The sequence below is a fragment of the Curcuma longa genome, chromosome 5 (genome assembly GCF_044706935.1).
Source record: "Curcuma longa cultivar G26 ecotype Majalengka, Jawa Barat chromosome 5, ITB_CL_G26_1.1, whole genome shotgun sequence".
NCBI lineage: Eukaryota > Viridiplantae > Streptophyta > Magnoliopsida > Zingiberales > Zingiberaceae > Curcuma > Curcuma longa.
This window is the reverse complement of record NC_133865.1, coordinates 10,139,884-10,159,474: the sequence shown is the minus strand read 5'-3', so window position 1 is coordinate 10,159,474 and position 19,591 is coordinate 10,139,884. Positions and strand designations below refer to the sequence as shown.

General features: G+C 35.3%; 3 protein-coding genes across 13 annotated transcripts; 2 read left to right on the top strand and 1 right to left on the bottom strand.

Moving 5' to 3' along the window:
• LOC141829519 (uncharacterized) lies at nucleotides 1–5,674 on the top strand. 9 transcript variants are annotated; one of them, XR_012601893.1, is made up of 11 exons: nucleotides 1–112; nucleotides 203–331; nucleotides 414–453; nucleotides 2,503–2,578; nucleotides 2,659–2,856; nucleotides 2,927–3,136; nucleotides 3,210–3,595; nucleotides 3,687–3,733; nucleotides 3,872–3,931; nucleotides 5,032–5,313; nucleotides 5,411–5,670. XR_012601893.1 is itself a non-coding variant. In XM_074717009.1 (8 exons), exons 1-8 carry the CDS (start codon nucleotides 70–72, stop codon nucleotides 3,521–3,523), a joined length of 936 nt encoding a protein of 311 aa, XP_074573110.1. In that variant the 5' UTR covers nucleotides 1–69; the 3' UTR covers nucleotides 3,524–3,880. The 9 variants fall into 9 exon arrangements, 2 of the variants coding, with proteins under 2 accessions (XP_074573110.1, XP_074573109.1); XR_012601892.1 differs by having other exon boundaries at nucleotides 3,872–5,313; nucleotides 5,411–5,674; XR_012601891.1 differs by having other exon boundaries at nucleotides 3,865–5,313; nucleotides 5,411–5,674.
• Nucleotides 5,675–11,640: 5,966 nt separating this feature from the next.
• LOC141828833 (uncharacterized) lies at nucleotides 11,641–15,008 on the top strand. 2 transcript variants are annotated; one of them, XM_074716218.1, is made up of 5 exons: nucleotides 11,641–11,911; nucleotides 12,236–12,437; nucleotides 13,490–13,669; nucleotides 14,260–14,401; nucleotides 14,484–15,008. In XM_074716218.1, the coding sequence occupies exons 2-5, from the start codon at nucleotides 12,261–12,263 to the stop codon at nucleotides 14,804–14,806; spliced, it is 822 nt and encodes a 273-aa protein (XP_074572319.1). In that variant the 5' UTR covers nucleotides 11,641–11,911; nucleotides 12,236–12,260; the 3' UTR covers nucleotides 14,807–15,008. The 2 variants fall into 2 exon arrangements, with proteins under 2 accessions (XP_074572319.1, XP_074572318.1); XM_074716217.1 differs by having other exon boundaries at nucleotides 11,645–11,911; nucleotides 14,254–14,401.
• On the bottom strand, nucleotides 15,007–18,227 carry LOC141828832 (uncharacterized). Of its 2 annotated transcripts, none has more exons than XM_074716216.1 (5): nucleotides 17,884–18,227; nucleotides 17,288–17,418; nucleotides 16,524–16,643; nucleotides 15,598–15,722; nucleotides 15,007–15,386 (listed from the first exon to the last, which is right to left on the bottom strand). In XM_074716216.1, the coding sequence occupies exons 1-5, from the start codon at nucleotides 18,080–18,082 to the stop codon at nucleotides 15,089–15,091; spliced, it is 873 nt and encodes a 290-aa protein (XP_074572317.1). In that variant the 5' UTR covers nucleotides 18,083–18,227; the 3' UTR covers nucleotides 15,007–15,088. The 2 variants fall into 2 exon arrangements, with proteins under 2 accessions (XP_074572317.1, XP_074572316.1); XM_074716215.1 differs by having other exon boundaries at nucleotides 16,524–16,649; nucleotides 17,884–18,226.
• Between the last annotated feature and the right edge of the window lie 1,364 nt (nucleotides 18,228–19,591).

The window sequence follows — 19,591 nt, the reverse complement described above, 5'->3', positions numbered from 1 at the left end:
GCAGTGGAGCGCCTCATTCCCGTCGTCTCCGTTTCTGCTCTGCCCTCGGAATTAGGGCTCACTGACATCATGGACGCCCAGAGAGCTCTTCTGGACGAACTCATGGGGACAGGTGAGTCGCCCTTCTCACCCGCTTCTTAGCTTCCATCTGCTCGATCTTCTCAATTCATTTTCTTTTTTTTTTTTTTTTTACCTTCCGCAGCTCGTAATCTGACGGACGAGCAGAAAAAGAAGTACAAGGAGGTGCGCTGGGACGATAAGGAGGTGTGCGGCTGCTACATGGTTCGTTTCTGTCCGCACGATCTGTTCGTGAACACGAAAAGCGACCTTGGTATGTGTTTGATTCATCACTTTCCGAGTTTATTGGTTGGTGCGTCGCTATGTGTTCTTACGCTACGTTTGTTTATTTTTAGGAGCTTGTCCTAGAATCCATGACCAGAAACTGAAGGAGAGGTAACTACTGACATCGCCTAAACCTTGGAATTGAGTTTTGTATGGTAAAATATCACCGTTTTCAGGTCTTTTGGTGGTTGAACTTGCTGTGAAGTTCTTCAGAATTGTTTTATTTTAGATCCCATTATCTTCATGCTGTTTTGTTCAAGGATTGTCTTTTTTTTTTAATATCTAAATTCTTGTTACCTAGTTTTCTTACGAGGTAGGTACGCTTGGGGAAATGCTTTGAACCTAGACATTTTAATGTGCCATGTAGTTACTGGTGTGCTTTGGTATATAAGACAATTGGAGCTCTCTGGATATTCCTTTATTTTTTCTTTTGAGGTAACTGATCTAAGCTCTCTGATCTGTGATATTTCCATCGAAGTATGCCAGGATCTTAGTTGCCTCTTTTAGGCTATATGGTTGCATTTCCATCTCAAAGAATTATAGTACTTTAGTTGGCCTTTCAGATTTCGCAGTTTTTTATTTTTTATTATATGAGTTTTTATGGGTTTTTTTTTTGCATGAATTGAAAGTTTTATTTGATATTTCACGAATTAAAAATCATGCTAACACATTATTAAGTTAACTTAACATTTTATTATATATGTGTGTGTATATATATATATAAGATTCATATTTTCGAAATTGTAAAAGAAAGAAATTCTGTTATGGCATGCATTGTGCCAAAATGTAATTGTACTAAAATTGTTTGGATGTTATAGACATTGGCTTTATTTTGGTTTTGTAAAATCAATCTTTATATGGCTAGAAAACAAGTTAAAACAGAAGATCTTGAATGCTCAATGCATATTTAATATGAGATACTCTTGTTTTATAAAGTTAACTTTGAAACTTCTCACATCATGCATAAGGTAGATGATAATTTTGGATAGACTCGCATCATGTTTCCTAACATGGCATGCACACAATGATGTATATAATGAGCATATTGAATCTGGGCGCTAGATGGAATTCATATTGACAGTGAATTTTATTTAGTGTAATGCTTTCATATTCTTTCGTGGAGAATGATATTGTGATAAGAATGGACATTTTTCTCATTTTCTTTAACTTCATACACTCATGGGTAGGGTGTGGTTTTTTTGCCATTGCTACAGGGTTGTGATTTTCCTTTTTGTATGTTCAAATGCTTTAGTGGTTTGCTATCAAGTTTGCAGGGGGTATCCTTAGTCTGTTATTATAGATACCTTAAGCTCATATTCCTTCTTAATCTAGTACATTCAAGCTTAGCAAAGTTAACATTGGTTGTGTATCGACTTGGGTTGGCACTTGACAACATCATAGAAACTATTATAATTGATCATTTGTGAAAAGATATGCTTTATGCTCCATTAGTAGTGGAGGCTGAACCATAATCGCGGCATGGTAGCTAATTATTCAGAAGTTGATTATTTATATGATGTAGAAGGGTGCAAAAAAAAAGATACATTTGTCTACAGTTTGAAAAAGTGAAAAGGTTCAAGGAAAAGATATGAAAAGAAAGACAATAGGCCATCTTGTGGCACTGCTGGCCTTTTTTTTTTTTTTTTTTGCCTTGGATGAACAGTTGTTCAACAACATAGTTATCTTTGGAGTTTAAGGAGTATGGACCATGAATGGTAATGGTTAATTTAATTCTATCTACATCTCAGATAGATTATCATATCTAAGTTAAGTGGTTGATTTTTTTTTTTTAATTCCCTGTTGAGTTTGTAACCCAGGGAGGCAAATCTTGATTTAAGTGCGAGCTTTGGTTATTATGACTTGACTACTCATGTTATGATCATTAAATATATGCCTAGCTTTGCCTTCATGCAACTTCTAGGAGTGCAATTTTGAGTTCATGGAAACTATAATACTATCACCACACATTTCTTGGAAGTGTTAACTACTTGTTATAGTTCACTTGGAAGATATCTATTTTTTCCTCTGGAATATAGGAAGGATAGTTTGAGGATTTTATTTTCAATTCATGAATAATTAATGGTTGAGCTGACAGCTTGAATTGCCCAAGCTTGCGTTTCTTCATGTTTATGTAAATATATATGGATTTCTTTGTTGCAGTTTTGAGAAGTCCCCTAGACATGATGCTTATGTTCCAAAGTTTGAAGCAGACCTTGCAAAATTCTGTGAGAAGTTGGTGTGTTTCTTTCAGCTATTAATCATTTCTTTTAGCATTCAAAATTTTGTTAGTTAAAGTGCTAGAAATATATAACACAGGTGACGGATTTAGATAGAAAAGTCAAGCGTGGTCGTGAGCGATTAGAACAAGAGGTAGAGGCAACACCTCCTCTGATCCCTAATGAAAAACCTGAACACCTCTCAGTGTTAGAAGAAAAGATCAAAAAGCTTCTAGAGCAAATTGAGACGCTTGGTGAAGCAGGAAAGATAGATGAAGCTGAGGCACTTATGAGAAAGGTGATGTAGAAATATTGGATGCATCGTAATTTATCATTCTAATTGCATCATAATTGACATTTTTGTTCAGGTTGATATGCTTAATGCCGAGAAGGCAACTTTGTCTCAACAGTCAGCAACTGACAAGGTGATGCTTCCACAAGAGAAGAAAATGGCACTATGTGAGATTTGTGGCTCATTTTTGGTAGCAAATGATGCTGCTGAGAGGACACAAACTCATGTTACTGGAAAGCAACATATTGGTTATGGTATGATCCGAGATTTTCTTAGTGAGTTCAAGGTAAGGATTCTCAGCTTAAGTCTAATATTATCTTTGTGGTTATGATATGCTCTTAATATGCTTTGTTGCACAGGCTGCTAAGGAGAAGGCAAGGGAGGAAGAGAAACTAGCTAGGAAGAAAGAAGCAGAGGAGCGAAGGAAACAACACGAAAAGGATCTCGGGATTCATGTTAGGGAGAGTGATGTGGGTAGAAGAGAAAGGTCCAGAGAACGTGAGCGTGATCGATATGGTGACTGGAGCTATGAACGAGAAAGATCAAGCAGGGTAGGAGGGGCAAGCCATAAGCATGACTATCACAGAAATGGGAGAGAATCTAACAGAGATAGGTATCATAACAGATCTGGAGCACGAAGCAGGTCCAGGTCTCCTTCCAGGCATGGCTATAGAAGGTCAAGGAGTCCAGTTTGACAATGCTAGCTGTTAGTATTAATAGTCTGTCAATTACTGAGAACAAAGAGGTAGTCCATTTTGCCTGGAATTTTTTCTGATTGCACTTGTGCTTGAACTGAAGTATCTTTCTTGTTTAAACTCTTGGTCGCTGTCTAACAGCTCTGTTGAAGTCAATGTGGTATTCAAGTTAAAAGAAAAACATTGAGGTAGGCAAAATTGATCCCTCCCTTTTATTACAAGGTCAATTTGAACTGCAACTATAACATCCTTCATTTGTATCTATGAGCTCTTTCACAGAGCATTCTTTTGGTGTAAGACATTTCCTATTATAACTAAGATGACAGATTTTGAAACATGACGCGGTGTGGCGTTGAAGATGATGATTATTAATCAACTTATGCAAGGTAATACCAGTTATACCTACTTTTTAAGTGCAGTCGGGCCTCTACAAAATCTCAATTGATTAACTGATTTGATCAGTTCCCAAGTCGTTGCTACCGTCTACCAATTTACTCAGGTTATCAAATATTGGAAATGCTAAAATCTACTAATCCCACAAAATCTTCAGACTACATATGCAAGGAAAATGTGCATGTTTGACCCCTAGTATGTGTTTGTTCTTTTAGTTGTTAAATTCCAAAATTTTGATGTAATTTCCTTTTGTTTTAGTCCGACCAACATACAAAGAAAAACATCACTCCACTTTATGCTGAATGACAGATTTCGACCTTGGAACTTTTGTCTTTTCCTTTTTTTTATTTAAAAAAAAAACACAATTGCTTTTGTACAATAGTTGTGATTAGATACTCTTTCAAATGCTTTAAGTGAATATTCTCTTTTGTCTCCCTTGTTTCCAGGATATGGGATTTGTAATGCTATGGAAATTATCCATTTTGTTCACTGGTTACTTGTCTTTGCATTTGCTTGTTGAAATAGTGGAAAGTAAGGAGTTTGAGCAGAAATTATTGACAAAATGAATTGTCTAAGATAACCTGTATTTGTCATAATTTATAGCACTCATATTTATTTGCATGGATGAATAGAAGGGAAGAATGTGCAGATGGAGGATAATTTTTTTTCATGCATTTTTTCTGGTTCTTTTCTCTGTACCTTTCCCTTCTTTCTTCCTTCCTATTCACCACCCATTCCAAGTTCTTAGAAAAATTCTCCGAGGTCATGACTCGTGTGGCTGATATTTCAGTTGAGTGTTATAGTTTTTTAGGAAGGTAAAAATTCACCAAATGCCATTTAATGACTTATATGTTTCGTTGCCCTCTATCTTTCTGTGAGAAACCATCTACAGCAAATGTTTGCTTGCATTATTTTTCATCGTCATTCAGTCTTTTTGCATATATTGTTAGTCGCATGGTAACTGAATTCTGCTGTTAAAGATGTCGTGATCCAAAATGATATATTGCTGTAATTGTAGTTCTTATTAGTCTAGAATGGGACCTTTTGTTAGAAGTAGACTTGTAGAACTATTATTACATTGCAACCTTTGAAGGATGGTATTGTAGTATGCATTCTCGAATCTATGGGACTTTTATCAGTCGAGCAAGTATCGGAGCATCATTACCACCTTGTATCGGTTCGACTTAAGCAGCTCATGCAAGTACTGGAGCATTGAGGTAACACCCTAGACTTGTTTTCACTTCAGTGGTTGATGAAAATTTGCATCATAGCTTCAGGTTATGGAAAATTAGGGAAGAAATGCCAGATGATGTTTCTTGAACCTATAGACCGACCATTCCCACTTTGCAGCTCAAACAAATACTAGGAATTATAGGTAACATCTAGACTTGTTTACACTTGAATAGCGATGAAATCTTTGTTGTAAAGTTTCAGGTTTATCCATAATTAGGAATGCTTATTGTATTGTGTAGGGCTGTGGAAGAATAAAATTTATATAATTGATGATGAGGAAAGAAGAGTTGGATGATGTTTCTTTAATCTGTGCAGATCTTCACCTGCTCAAACTAGAAGTGGAGCATAGTGGCTTCCTAGACTTTCTTACACTTGAATGGTTAATGATATCTCTCCTTTTTTTGTGTAATGCCAAAATTTAAATCATATCAAAGTTTAGTTTGCGTTGAAGAGGATGTTGGGGTTGCATTTTGCATTTGATCGTCTTATCTCTCTCAGACTAAACATATACATGTAAATTTTAGGATTGTGATCGTCTACTAGAGGCTTCTTGCAAAAATGAAATTTGATAATGTGAAAGTTTAAGAAGTATTAAATTTTTAAATGAAATTTTGATATAGTAGTCTCCAGTTTTTAATTAATCTCTTTTTATTTTTTTGTCGAGTTTGGAATTTTTTTTCAAATCATCTAGGGGGTGGTTCATTTTGAATTTTTTTATTAAAAGGGCATCTCATTTCTGTTTAATTGTATATAATTATTTAATTATTTTTCTCATTTGATTTTTGAATCGATTAGATGTGTTGTGGTTGTTATAATTAGATTAAGAATGATAGAAAGTTATATAGTAGTTATTGTAACAGTTATAATTTAATAATTATTATAATGTAAATAAGAGTTTATATTATAGTAGTTATAATATCATAGATGTTATAATGTTCATAATTGTTATAATGAATAAGAATTTATATTGTAAGTAGTTATAATATCCGATTTAAGATTTAGATAGGAAATAAGTATTGGATAATATAAAATAATATTGTAGGAATAAGAGATTATATTGTAGTAATAACGTGTAAATGATTGAATAGTAAAGTTATGAAAAAATAAAAATAAATGACGAATGATTTGGAAATAAAGTAAATCTTTAATAAATAGCAGGTTAAATCTACTTGGTTAAAATCAAATATCCTAATCTCGATAATTATTAATTTTATGTTCGATAATTGTCATTCTGAAACATTTAATATAGTATGTCAAAGAAAAATTATTAAATTTGATAATTATATGTCAAAGAAAATGTAAAATGACCTAGACCCTTTTAACATATATAATGTGTCAAAGAAATTAATTTTTTTTTATTAATTATGGTCTTTCATCTTATTGCTTCAACGAAAGAAAATTTTTATTTAAATTTGAGGTGATAACTATATAGTAATATATGTTAAAAGGGTTTAGGTCATTTTACATTTTTCTTCTTCTGCAAAAAATTGGAAAATTTAATCACACTTAACGGTCCCATAATTTCCCATCACGATCATTTGTGAAAAGGTAAATCGAGAAATTACAGTTGATCACGACGTAGAATGGTATTGCCTGACAAATTCAAATCCTTGTCCTCTTTTGTAACATAACCAACTCAACTATGGCATTGGGGAAACACATTTTTCTTCTTCCTTTTTAAAAAAGTGGGTTGGAACCAGACAATTGAACCGATGTGGTTCAGCTACGTGACAGAGCTTATTTTTTATTAGACCGCTGGACCGGCCAATTCATGGTGTCGTCGCTGCGACTTTCTCCTTTCCCGATCTCGTCGCCATTTTCCTCAGCGAGGAAGGATCGACTCGACGGTGCTCTTTCTTCGTGAATCCATCTTGTATGCATCCGATCTGATGAGGTAGGGTTTCTTCCTGATCTGTTGTTGGTTTGGTATCGTAGACGCTGAGGAACAGATCGGGATCGATGGAGGTGGAGCCGCCGGGACCGCTTCGGTATCTGATTGGGGCGGCGATCATGATGATGGGGGTGGTGCTTCCTCTCGGTTACATGATGTTTCGCATCAAGCGCGTTCCCTCCTCCTCGTCGACCTACTCCAAGCAGACGTAGGTGTGCTTTTGATTTCATTCAATGGACTCAAATCTCGTAGTTCTTGATTACTCGATTGATGGGCATTGGAATCCAGGACTAGGCTGATATAGAGATAACTGTCAACTCTTTCTACTGCCAGTGGTGATCTCTCATAGTGGCGTTGCTTCTGGTATTCCCCGAATTTCGGTTTGATTCTTCTTCTATAGATGTGTTTGACGGATATAGTAAAGTGTAGTTTCTATCTCATTTTTTTTCCTGTTAAGAGTAGGATTTGATAACCTGTGGCTGAATACATTTAGTTCAATGATGAGTGTGAGAACATCTGCGTGCTACTTGCTTTAATTCTAGTAACAAGTAAAGCTTTAGAAGCCATTATTCAGTTCGCTTCATCATTATATCTAAAAATGGTTATGAGGTGGCAGAAACTCTATCGCAGTTTACCAATTCTAGTAGCAAAGTTTGATCTTGTACTTTGAGTCTATAGGTCTGTTTTTCTCTGTTAGGGGACTTTTCCTAAATTATTGTTCTCATTGATTTGAAAGGGGCTAGCTTCCTCTTTTTGATTGCCATGAGCTTACACTCAGGATACTATCAGACATGCTTGAGGCCCTGCCTTATAGCAAAGATTTTTCATACAGTACTGTGGTAAATCCACAATAAAAAAATTGATGTCAAACTAGTTGGCAATGCTCATTTCCATGTGAAAATCCCATCCCACATTTGTAAGCTTTGAACGAGGAATAGTTTTCCCCTCGAACCTTATCAGCTTTAAATAAGTAATTGGTGTAGGCAACATAGAAGTTAGGGAAATTTGTTTGCTTCGAGTTCACTAAATTTGCAAACAATTCAATTAAGAAAAATAGCAAGGGCCGCCAGTTAGTAGTTTAATTTGCGAAAAAATAGCACCAGAAGCTGGATGTTATAGTAAAGTATCCTGAAGAACAATTGAAGATGACCACCTTGTCAGAGAGGATAGATGTTTCTAAATATTACACGGAGTCAACTCTAATTATGTGCCAGTTTTTCAGCGATGCATGCTAGATATTAATTCATTCAAAAATATTAAGTTGCTATTATATTAAGGTAAGTTCACAGTTTCAATAGTTTGGATAACTAGATATGAAACATCTTAGAAAAATAAAATGCTAAATTCAAATTTGCCTAGCACTGTATTGGGCATTTGATGTGGTCTTTTCTTCTGGAAAATTCTCATGTGTTATTGAAGTCTTGTCATGTATTTGAATTGACAAACTGTATGCAAGATTAGAATTGTTAGTTTGTTACACCTTGCTTAGGTCAATCCATAATCACCTGCACAAAGATAATGAATGTGAAACAACCACACACCTTAGAGTTATAATTGCTAACCATAAACAATTCATAACTTGTACTTGTGTATGACATTATACAACAACACATCACAAAATGATCTGGAGTCAATGCAACACCACAAGTAATCAAGAACATCCAGTCACCAGAACACACAAAAGCCAATGTCTATCGCAAGACCAATTCAATACAGACTATATTCATGCATATTTTCATCTCATTATCCACAAAATTCATAAACTATGATCTAGTATAGAAATGCACAAAGGAATATCTCAATCCCGCACAGAACTACATAAAGTCTGTATCAACCAAATAGAAACATCCATATATCTAGTACAAAACAGGGGCATCTCAACCGCAAAATGTAGTGTAGGAACATACCATATCTAGTACCTCTACCATTATGTTCACTCTTACTTTAGGATTTGAGGTGAGCATATGTATTGTATCACAGCTGGTGCTAAGATATGTATACTGCCATTTTTGCCAGCCAGTATTTGTATGAATTCAGAATAGTCGTCTTGCCTGAATTCAAGATAACTATCTATGCTGAAGGGGAGATTCTGAAAAATTATATCTAGAGGTGCACCCCTATGATCACTGTCCTTAAGATCCTCAATTGCCCTGAATAAATCCAATTGCACTCTTCCTCAACAATTCTCTCACTGTCCACAATCTTTGCCGACTTTTCAAATAAATCATGTTATGTAATACCATCTACACATGTCTAAGAATAAAATCAAGTATGATAGTAAAAAAAACAGTGCAGTTACCCTTACCATCTACTATTAGATATTTCAGTTTGCTTGTGAATTGAAGATTAAACTCCGATGAGAGATTGACATATTAGGTTTTCAGAAACTAACTGGTAGCTGTTGAGTTTTGCAGAGTTATTTTGATCGGTATCTATCTTAATTTATGTTTTGTAAATTACCATTGCTCACTCTTCGAGACATTCTCAATGTCTTTAACTTTTTGTCTCTACCTGTCTTTAAAGAAGCTGCTTTAGTCACCTGTTTCGATATCCTTTTCCATTTCAGACGTTTGAAAGTAATTCACTGATGCCTCTCATTGCAAGGATAAAAGACTCCAACTACATTATCTTGTTTATTACATGCTAAAGCAGTGTTTGAAACCCAGCCTAGAGAGATGAATCATCTAAAGTATTTCACTCTTTCAACCAGACCATATTTATTAGCTTTCAATTCCAAAGCTAATCAGTTATGGTTAAAACTGTAAGTTTGGACCTTGGTTGGAGAAGTTGACCAGAGCAGTCTAGTTCCAGAAGAGTTCTGGCAGGTCGAATAAGGAATCAAGTTTAGCTTTGGCCGAACTATAAGGAGATCTCGATCGAGGTAGGTTGGGTTTGGGATTGACTGAGTAATTAGACTCAAGGTTGGGCTAGTCTATGGAAAGTGGTGGAGCAGTATGAACTAATAAGAGTAATTTCCTTCCCCTTTTGCTATTCCTGGACTTTTCTTTTATAAAATCTCAAAGCGAGTGTTTATTTAAAATGTATTAGCTACATGTGTCATGACCAATGGAAACAATAGTGTTTAGGGGTGGACTATCAATTGTGCTTTTGGATCAATGTTGCTTATGTTTTTAGATTTATCTTGATAGATGATGGAAAATTTTAGTGGGATTAGATCAGTCATCTCTAAGATTAATTGAAAGTTTGGATTATTAAAAAAATTAATGTCGGGAAGCAATAAGAGGATTAGGATTTAAATTTTAAATGAGATGAATATTTTTGAGATTGATTTTTAAATGTCCATCCCATTGTCTATCTATATGATTAAATGATCATTGGAATTTTAATACCTGGAAAATTTTCATTTCATCTCAGTATTTTAAAGTCAGGAAAATAATTCTTAAAATTTTTTTTACTTTGATTGTTTGATGGAGTGACGTGATACGCATATATCACATTTTTTTAGACAAATAAACAATATTAAGAAGTGAAATGGAAATAGCAAGAGTTTAAACTTTATGGGAATTTTGACGATTTTTTTTTCAAAAAAAAAATAAATAAAATATTTAATTTCTATCATTTCCCTCACTTTTTCATAATAAAATCATATTGTTCCTTATTTTTTAAAAAGATCAAGTATTCCTTATGTGGAACGTTTTTATTATATAATGTTGTGAACATGATTTATTCTTAAAATAAAATAAGAGATTATCATCTGTGATCAGATAAGTTTAACCCAGGAATATTTCAAATATCAAATATAGATAACGAACTATTTTAATCATTTTTAAAAAGGTATTTTTTTAACCCTATTTTATATATATTTTAATTATTCTTAGCAATTTCACTATGGTTAGGTTCGTAGGACGACTCAATCCATTAAAAATTTCTCATATGATAGAGTGGGAGGGATTAATCTATCAACTTAATGGGTGTAGAAAATTTTAATCTAATCCAATTCAAGACAGATTGTGAGTTAAACAAGTCAATTCATTTGATGAGTCTATCAAAAAATTAAAAAAATATTAAAAATTTTAAGTTTGTTTAAATTAGCTAAGTTAAAATTTTTAAATTTGAATTCTAATTTAGATGGATCAAATCCACTAATCCATTAATTTTCTATTTTAATTTTAAAATTTAAAATAAATAAATAAATAAATTTTTTCAATCAGACCAATTCAAACTCATCGCAGACCAATCCACGTGAGTCGTGTGCCTAGGCGGATTAATCAATTTGAACTTATCTTAAAATGAGTTGATAAAATTTCAACTCAATCTGTTTAAATTGTTTGATGAGGCGAATTAATTTGACGAATTCAATTCAAATTGACAACTATACTCATAATTTAGTGTTATCAAAAATGTGCTCCCAGAATCATAGTTAAGTTGATTATAACATAATAGACTTGCTAAAATAGATGAAGATTTATCATGTGAAATCGTTAGAACTGACAGATTTTACACCATTATCAAAAATGCTTTTATATTTTTATCATTATCGTTTTAATTCTCAAATATCAAAAGTGTTACTAATTTCTCCACTGCCAGGCTAACTCTCGACCGTTGGTTCTTCGCCTTGAACTCGTTCCGCACGGAGCGCCGATCCCCACGCGCAGCAGGAGGCCGCCGCGCGGCATCGCCGGAGGAGATTCCGAGGCTTCGTCTTTATTCTGGTCTCCCTCGGCGGCACTCCAGAAGCACGAGCCGCGTGGCGATGCCCATGACCTTCCTCTCCGCGCGACGTGGCCTCTCCCACCCTGCCCCTCCCGTCATCATCTCCTCCTCTGGTCCAACCACTGTGGAAGACGCAGGCTGACGCTCCTCCTCTCTCTCTCTCACTCGATCGCAGGTGCTACTCCTCTTGAACCCTCACTCGTAGAGTTCCCTCTGATTGATTCTTAGTTTGCTCCGCGGAATCCCTAAAAGTTGAATCTTTGATGAAAAATGTATTCTGTGTTCTTTTTTTGAGCATTCCGTGAATCCCTTCCAGTTTTCGATGCCGTAAAACGTATTCTGATTCGATCTCGATGTTTTGTTTTCCCCCTTTTTCTGGTGTTCTCATTTTGCGATGCGGAGAAGTGAAATTGTTTTCGATCTCGACGTGTTTCTTTTCTTGCCGCTTCCAATCTCGCGATGCGGCGAAGTGAAAGGACGCTGCTTTTTCCTCGCGCAGGCTGTGAATCTCTCTTCCTTCTGCAATGACGAGGCCGACATGTTTGATCCAGGCGCCCTGTTCCGTGGTCCAGATCCTGTTCCTGCTGGGACTGAGGATGGTCGCTGTTGCCCTGTTGCTATGGTATCAGTTTCTTATGATCGGAGTCACTTTCCTGACGCTTCCGCTACGGATGCTGGCGGCTTTGTACAACGAAATAAAGGTCAGACCTCCTCCATAGATCTGTGCAAATCCCCTCTTTGCAATCATAGTCGCAGTCATTTCTGCCATTTAAGCTTTTTTTTTTAATCATTTGGCACCTGCACTGATCGATGAAATGGCTCTAGATCTCAGTGAATTATATAACACACAACATAAACATAGTGATCTATGAGAAAACCGAAAAGCCTGCAAAAATTACAGCACCAAAGGAGAAGATCTTCTTCAACTACCAGATTAGGCTTCTCTTTGTGTGGTTTTACTCCTTGAGTCTAACTGCTGCTTGATTTTGATGCATTAGTTCATTTCTCTTGCTATAAGTTGATGCTTGTGAAGTTATGAGTTTCATGTTTCAGATTGACATAGTTGGACATAAAGATCATAACCTATTTGGACGATTTTGATGGTGAGTTGTTTAGAAAAATTGTGTCCATGAAAAATAAAATATGAAACTCAACATGACACATTCAAAATGATAATCCTGGTTAGTCGCATTGACTCAATTCCTGGAGTGTGTCATGTTGAGTTTCATGTTACATTTTTCATGTAGTGTATCATTACTCTTTTGGCCACTAATTTTCTATTTGTTAATTTGTTTAGGTGTTATGCTATATGAAATTGAATGTTGAGTTAAGACTGCCACATAATCCGAAGAGGAGAGTCGGAGTTGTGCCATTGAGAGAGAAAACTTTAAGAGACGTATTTAAGATAGTATGGATATGTACTTAAAAGATAAATAAATACTTCAGTTAGACGATATGAAACTATAATAAATACACACATTAAATAAAAAAAGAGACAGATCAAAGAAAACTTAGTTAGAAATGATAAAACATGTAAAATATTTAAATATAGATGGTGATATAATAGAAGATAGAACTCAATAGCGTAGGAGAATCCATATAACTGATTGCATCTAGTTGGATAAAACTTGATTGTTATTGTTTAATTTGTTTGGTGCATTCTCAATTATGTTTGTGATGATATTTAGCGGTCATTGCGTCTATGTAATCTTAAAAACCGACCAAATAAATTATGGTTATTGTGCATTTACAGTTACATGGGCTTCTCATTGAGATGGAGAGGCAGATGCAACATCTTTTAGTGGAAAACAAAGATCTTGAAGAATGTCTAAAGATCGCAAGTGAAGATCAAAAGGTCATGAATTCAACAGTCGAGGAGACGGAAGAGAAACACCGGAAAGCTCTTTGCAGAATTAACCTACTTGAGAACGAGGTGAGCCGAACTTAAGCTGTTAGAATATATTCTATAGCTTCCCTTATGTGTCGTTAATGGCGGCTCGCATATTCTAAAAGCATGTTTGCTAGTAAGGATGAAGTTTTTACAATGCCACTCTAAATCTCAACATAGAATGGTTCGTCGCTTTCGCATTAACTTCTTTATCGCAATTACGGTTACTTCGTCTTTGGTGAATGGTTTCAAATTTCCCACTCGCCGAGCTTTGAGTGTTCTTCACTTGAGGTAATGATAATCTAGAACCCTATGAAGATCTTAGTGACTATAGTGCCACCTTCTGTTGCTTCCTTTTCCCATGGGTGCTCATGCCATATCTCCTCCATTAGCATCTTGATCTTCTCTAGCTCTCTTCCACCTTTCGATTCGGTGTGAGTTGCTACGCCTGGTCCACGTAAGCCGAAATTCTGAAAAACTCCTCGAAGATCATAACTAGTATCTTCTACGGAAGTGGTGATTTGGAAGTCCTCGTGTTGAACCGATTTCTCTCATAGTCATTGTATGTTAACACTGATGTTGCTTGGAGTTATGATTTTGATTCTTCTGATAGACTCGAGCTGTGGCAGTTGCAGAAACTCAACGAACAAAAGTTACGACTAAATGAAGCTAAGGGAAAAGTTCTATGCGACGACAGAGCTCGTTATGGCAAAAGGCGAACGGCTATCCCATTAGACACGGATCGTGGTAAAGACGCACAGGTAGTTGGCGAGAAAGGTAATGCATAAGCCACAAACACTACCTTGAATTGCATTTCCTTGTTCCATTGAGTATGTTTAAGGAATCTAATTCATTGTAGGTGAGGCTTTGAGGCAACAAAGGACCGTCGCCCTTCTGCGAAGTTTGTTCAGCACGATCTTGTCTCTTTTGGTCTCTGTGATCATATGGGTTGCCGAAGACGCATGCGTTCCTCTCGTCACGGCCCTGTTTACCGTCGTCGTTATATCCCTTGGCAGTGTGCATGAGTTTCTCTCAACCATAAGGAACAAACCAGCTTCCGATGCCGTTGTGTTGCTCAGCGTAAACTGTTTCATGCTCGGAGCACTCGCCTCCTCTATACTGCCAGTAGTCGCACGGATGGTTACTCCATCTTTGATCCGGTTCGCGGATCAGCTGTTTTGATGGCTCTGCCTCTCTGAGTAGGTAATTTGTTTCCGAACTTTTAGATCTCTAGCAATTTGTTTCTCGTTGCATTCATAGTTTCACTACCAGTCGATGTTATCTGGAACATGTTAAGTTGCAGCAAATAGCAATGCAAGTTTCACTATCTGAACCGACACATTGCGAAATCTTTCGTAACGACGACAAGTTTACACAGTAGAAATCGAAATTGCAATTATTGCAAGTTTCACTCATGAATGTAGTTGAGTATCTATTAAAGCTCTCAACAAGATGTTTATATCTTCATGTTTTGGAGTCGAACAACAGCTGGTTCAATCCGATCATCTTGCCGTATTGCAAAATTAGCCAAGCCATGGCACTGAGATAAGCAATGAGGATACAAACTCGCTGAAGCCGCACGATACATGTCGGCCTCCACCTCAGCGTGCTCTGCTTTCGTGCCATAGCACCGGCAAGGATGCGAAAACATTTTGCTATAACAACAGTGAGCATCGAAACCAGTATGCCGCAGATGAATCCTCTCGCTACATACACAATATTGGACCCTGGTTCTTCGGTCTCGACGAAGAGTCTCAGTAACCTGTTAAAACCTCATGGGAATGCAAGGCAAATGCGACTTATTAGTAGTATCGAGCGAGATTACTAGTACTATAAGTCACTCGAATGTCATGAGAAATACACAATTGTAGCCAACACCTGATTTTAGTTGCTCAAATTGGGCAAACAAGAAGCATGAAGAACTGACAACAGCAAGACTGCAAGAGGAGAGAACTAGGGCTTGAGAAACTCACAAGTTCATGTATGGCATGATAGTGTTTGATTGTTTTGCCTTGCAACCAAAAAGACCATCTGCATCTGAATAAATATCGACTTTCCGACTACCGAGCAGATATTTGCACCCGTATGTTTCATTTACCTAATGGAACAATGTTTGAAAAGCATCGACATGAGCTGTAAAGAGAAGAGAAAATTGAGAACACACATATACATGCTTCAGTTCAAGAACTCGCCAAACAAATACTAATCACACTAGCTCGCTTGTCACTACACCAAACAATTGTTGGTTAAGCTTTTTTCAGAGCAAAAACTAACTGTAGAACTTAGCTACTACTTTAGTTTCTGGTGTATGTAACAAATATTCAAAAAGACAATGTTGTTAAAATAATCACACCTGTAAATGAACATAGCCAAAAATAAACAATCAGTGACATAGATCAGCTAACTGAATGAAAAGAAAGCTATGTTTAAGTGATACAGGTAATGACAACAGAAAGCAAACAAAAGGAGCACATTACATGGATCGAATCAATGAACCAAGCAAAACAGTATAAAATGGAGTCTTGGAACTGATGCATTATGTCATATTTCAATTGGATCTGACCTTTGCATCAGAGGCATCTCTTGGTACTTTGTATGGTGTTCACACAACCCCAAAACGCAAGGCAATTCTACTTCAAGCATATAAGAATCATGATTTTGTTTCTGAAAGGTATATTTACAGGAGGAAAAGCATTAACTGCAAGAACTGTTCTTTGATTTGCAACAGCAAATTTTTGAAATCTGTTCGTTCTGACTTATGATTGCCATGTAATTATTCTAAATCAAAAATAATATATCAGCTCAATCGAGTTGGACATAAAAATTAGATGATCTTCAAATTTCTGACTATTGAACTATCAAGTTGTAAACATATTGGCATACAATTCAGACTATTTACCTTGAATTTCATAGTTGTTAACCATGCAGTGCCAAAATCAGGCCTGCAGTCATGAGGAAGAGCCTCCTTTGGTGCTTCTGCCACTGCATGAAATACTTGGCCAGAAAAATATTCTTCAAACTGTACCTGCATAACCCATGTTCTATTATTCGTGATGTGACAGAATGTTTGATAGCATCTTAGCTACACTTAAAGTATAATGGATGTTGATAGAGGTGAATGATGCAAAACATAAAGACACAAGGACAGGAACTAAAGCAGGTTTGAGGACCATCTAAATTTTTTCTCAAATAACTATTGCTTAACATCCTCAATTCACATGACACAAATACCTGTTAAGTATGTTATGCTCTGTCATGAACCTCAAGTGGAAACACCAAGTTGAAAATTTGTGATGTATAAGTGAAGAACATTTCAATGTAGCTACATAAAGTCCAGGCTTACTAATTACCCATGATTGGGAGGTGTAACTAGCATTCATTTGAAGAAGAGACCACAATATCTTCTAGAGCTTGTCAGAAGAGGGAACTCAAGACTGTGATAGAGATAAACTAGTTTGAAGAGAATCCATAATTATCTGATGTTATTACTTTAGAAGTCAAAAACACTTCTCCAAGCATCAACTGCCCAAATTTTTGGAAAGATGACTCCACACCATTTGGAAAAATGGATACAATAAACTATGTTTTTGACATTTATTTTGCACAGGAAAATGTAACAAGAACATAGAAAATTAAGAAACCAGTTGAAAGATAAGTAATCACCTCAAAGATTGAAGCCCAATAATAATCATAATAACAGCGAAAAGTTGCTTTCTTCAGGTGATAGAATGCACTGTTAGATTTATGGTTCAGGGTTCCAAGTTCGCAAACCTTGGATGCTTTTAGATCTACACCTGCAAGATATTTACCTAAGTGTTTCAAGAAATTGTGCCAAACCAACTAAGAGTTCAATAAGGCTGCTTTTCAAACTTGAGCTTCTAAAAAAGATCTAAAATAGATTAACATTATGCTAATAGAAAGAAACATGAACCATCAGTCTATCACTCTCTGAAAGAACAAAACAGCATGCCAAAAAAACAAAAACTATAAAAAAACTTTAACCATTAGCATCTTATGTCAAAGTTCTCCTGTGTTTCATATACTAGTTGATTCTTGTCTGTATACACTAAACCATGATGAGAAATTTCCTTCAATACTTAAAAGCGGAACTCAATTGTGATGTCTCTTATGAACTACCACAGAAAAATGATCCAAAGACAAAAGAAGGGAGATTTTTTTTTTTTTTTTGATTTTTGAGGTTTGTCGAACAGAACTGGACGATCTGAATGAAATGTAAGGAAATGACATGAAGCTCTCACCGCTCGACAGAATTCTACAGGTGGAGGGTATCGCGACTGCCGCGGAAGCAGAGAATCTGTCGATTGCCAACCCGAAGAGCCCCAAAAGTAACGAGGACAAGAAGGAAGCCACCAAGCAAGATATCACACTGAAACAGAGAGCGCTGCAGATCCGTACGGTTCTCCCTTCTCCCGCCTTCGAGCTCGAGGGCGAATCCATAGCTGAGGATTAGGGCTTCGATTTCGGAAAGCGATCCCCCATTTCGTGGAATCGATCTGGCGATCTTGGAGGAGAGCGAGAGGCGGAGGAATGGAGACGGCGACGCTCGTTTGGCGTCTGAGCCCGTGAAACCGCGTCGTTTAGAAAGGAAGGGCTACAATGCGCACCGGGATGAATAGAGAATAAATCTGGCCGTCCATCTTATGACTCGAATCTTGATGTATATATATATATAAAGAGAAGGATGTTTACTACGAGGGAAGATTTTAAAGAGAAGGTCTCACTTTTCTGTTTACTTAGAAGGTAGAATGACAGAGAAGAAAGAAACTGAATAATTTGAATTCTTATACATGATAAAAAAGATACTGAATAATTTCATTTTATCCCCCATAGTTTATCTATTTTATAACATCCCATAGTTGATCTTTTTTTTTATTTTCCTCCTTCTAGTTTAAAATATTATATTTTAAACATATTTTTTATAAAAAATTAAAATAACTCTCTCTAACGTTCGGTCAATTTAGATAAGATGAAGAGAAAGTTCATTAATGGAAGAGGAAAAGAAAGAGAAGAAAGGAGAAGAAAGGGAATGTAAAGTATTTATGTTCTTTATTTGAAAGAAAAGAAAAGATTCATAACATGTATTATTTTATTTTAAAAGAATGAAAAATAATGAAAATTAAATATATAAAATTATAAAAATATTTTCATTTTTTAAATTAGATAATAATTTTATTTTTTAATTATATTAATATTTATTTTATAAATATAAATTAATTATTTTTTAAATAAAAAATTAATTCTTATATAAGAGTTGAATATTATTCATTACTTTATTTTTATTTTAATAAATTATAGAATTATGTGCTCAACGTGCGAATTTTGATACATCATTTTGAGAAGATATTACTCTACTAATTATTTTTATTTTAAAATTTTTCTATGAAACATTACAAAAGTTATATTATTGTAACACAATGATTTAAAATAATAAATATATTTGCAATCATAAATATTATATTATTACAATATCTGATTTGAAATGATGGATATTTTGTAACCTTAACAAATTTACTGAAGAAAGAAAAAAAAAATTATAATTATCTAACAATGAGTTGAGATTTCGGTGGAGAAAAAATAATTGATATTCAATTGATATGCAACATCAATTATCAATTCAATTTATTTAATTTTCATGATAATTTATTTTTTTAAAAACAATCAATTTATTCAATTTTGATTTAATCTATTCCATTATTAACTGATTGCTTACCCTAACTGAGTTCAAACATAAATTCCTGTCCCATAGGATCCAGGCAGTTATTATGTAGAAAACTGGCCTCAAACATGAAATAAATGCCTTATTGTTGTTATCAATCTACATGCCTCATTATTTTAATAAATTTAGCATATGATTTTTATTTTTATTTAAAATTTTTGTGGCATGGTAACTTAATAATGTGCTACATTTGTTATAAAAGCATGCAAATAAATCTATTAAAAATGAAA

What these genes read in the sequence shown, in the direction of transcription:
- LOC141829519 (XM_074717008.1), top strand. Translation starts at nt 70, where the DNA reads ATGGACGCCCAGAGAGCTCTTCTGGACGAACTCATGGGGACAG. An exon ending in GGACGAACTCATGGGGACAG is followed by an intron (nt 113 to 202) that starts GTGAGTCGCCCT and finishes TACCTTCCGCAG; the next exon opens with CTCGTAATCTGACGGACGAG. An exon ending in ATTTTCTTAGTGAGTTCAAG is followed by an intron (nt 3,137 to 3,209) that starts GTAAGGATTCTC and finishes TTTGTTGCACAG; the next exon opens with GCTGCTAAGGAGAAGGCAAG.
- LOC141828833 (XM_074716217.1), top strand. Translation starts at nt 12,261, where the DNA reads ATGACGAGGCCGACATGTTTGATCCAGGCGCCCTGTTCCGTGGTCCAG. An exon ending in CTTTGTACAACGAAATAAAG is followed by an intron (nt 12,438 to 13,489) that starts GTCAGACCTCCT and finishes GTGCATTTACAG; the next exon opens with TTACATGGGCTTCTCATTGA. An exon ending in TTAACCTACTTGAGAACGAG is followed by an intron (nt 13,670 to 14,253) that starts GTGAGCCGAACT and finishes GAGCTGTGGCAG; the next exon opens with TTGCAGAAACTCAACGAACA.
- LOC141828832 (XM_074716215.1), bottom strand. Translation starts at nt 18,082, where the DNA reads ATGGATTCGCCCTCGAGCTCGAAGGCGGGAGAAGGGAGAACCGTACGG. An exon ending in ATTGGGCTTCAATCTTTGAG is followed by an intron (nt 16,650 to 17,287) that starts GTGATTACTTAT and finishes TGGGTTATGCAG; the next exon opens with GTACAGTTTGAAGAATATTT. An exon ending in ATCATGCCATACATGAACTT is followed by an intron (nt 15,387 to 15,597) that starts GTGAGTTTCTCA and finishes AGGTTTTAACAG; the next exon opens with GTTACTGAGACTCTTCGTCG.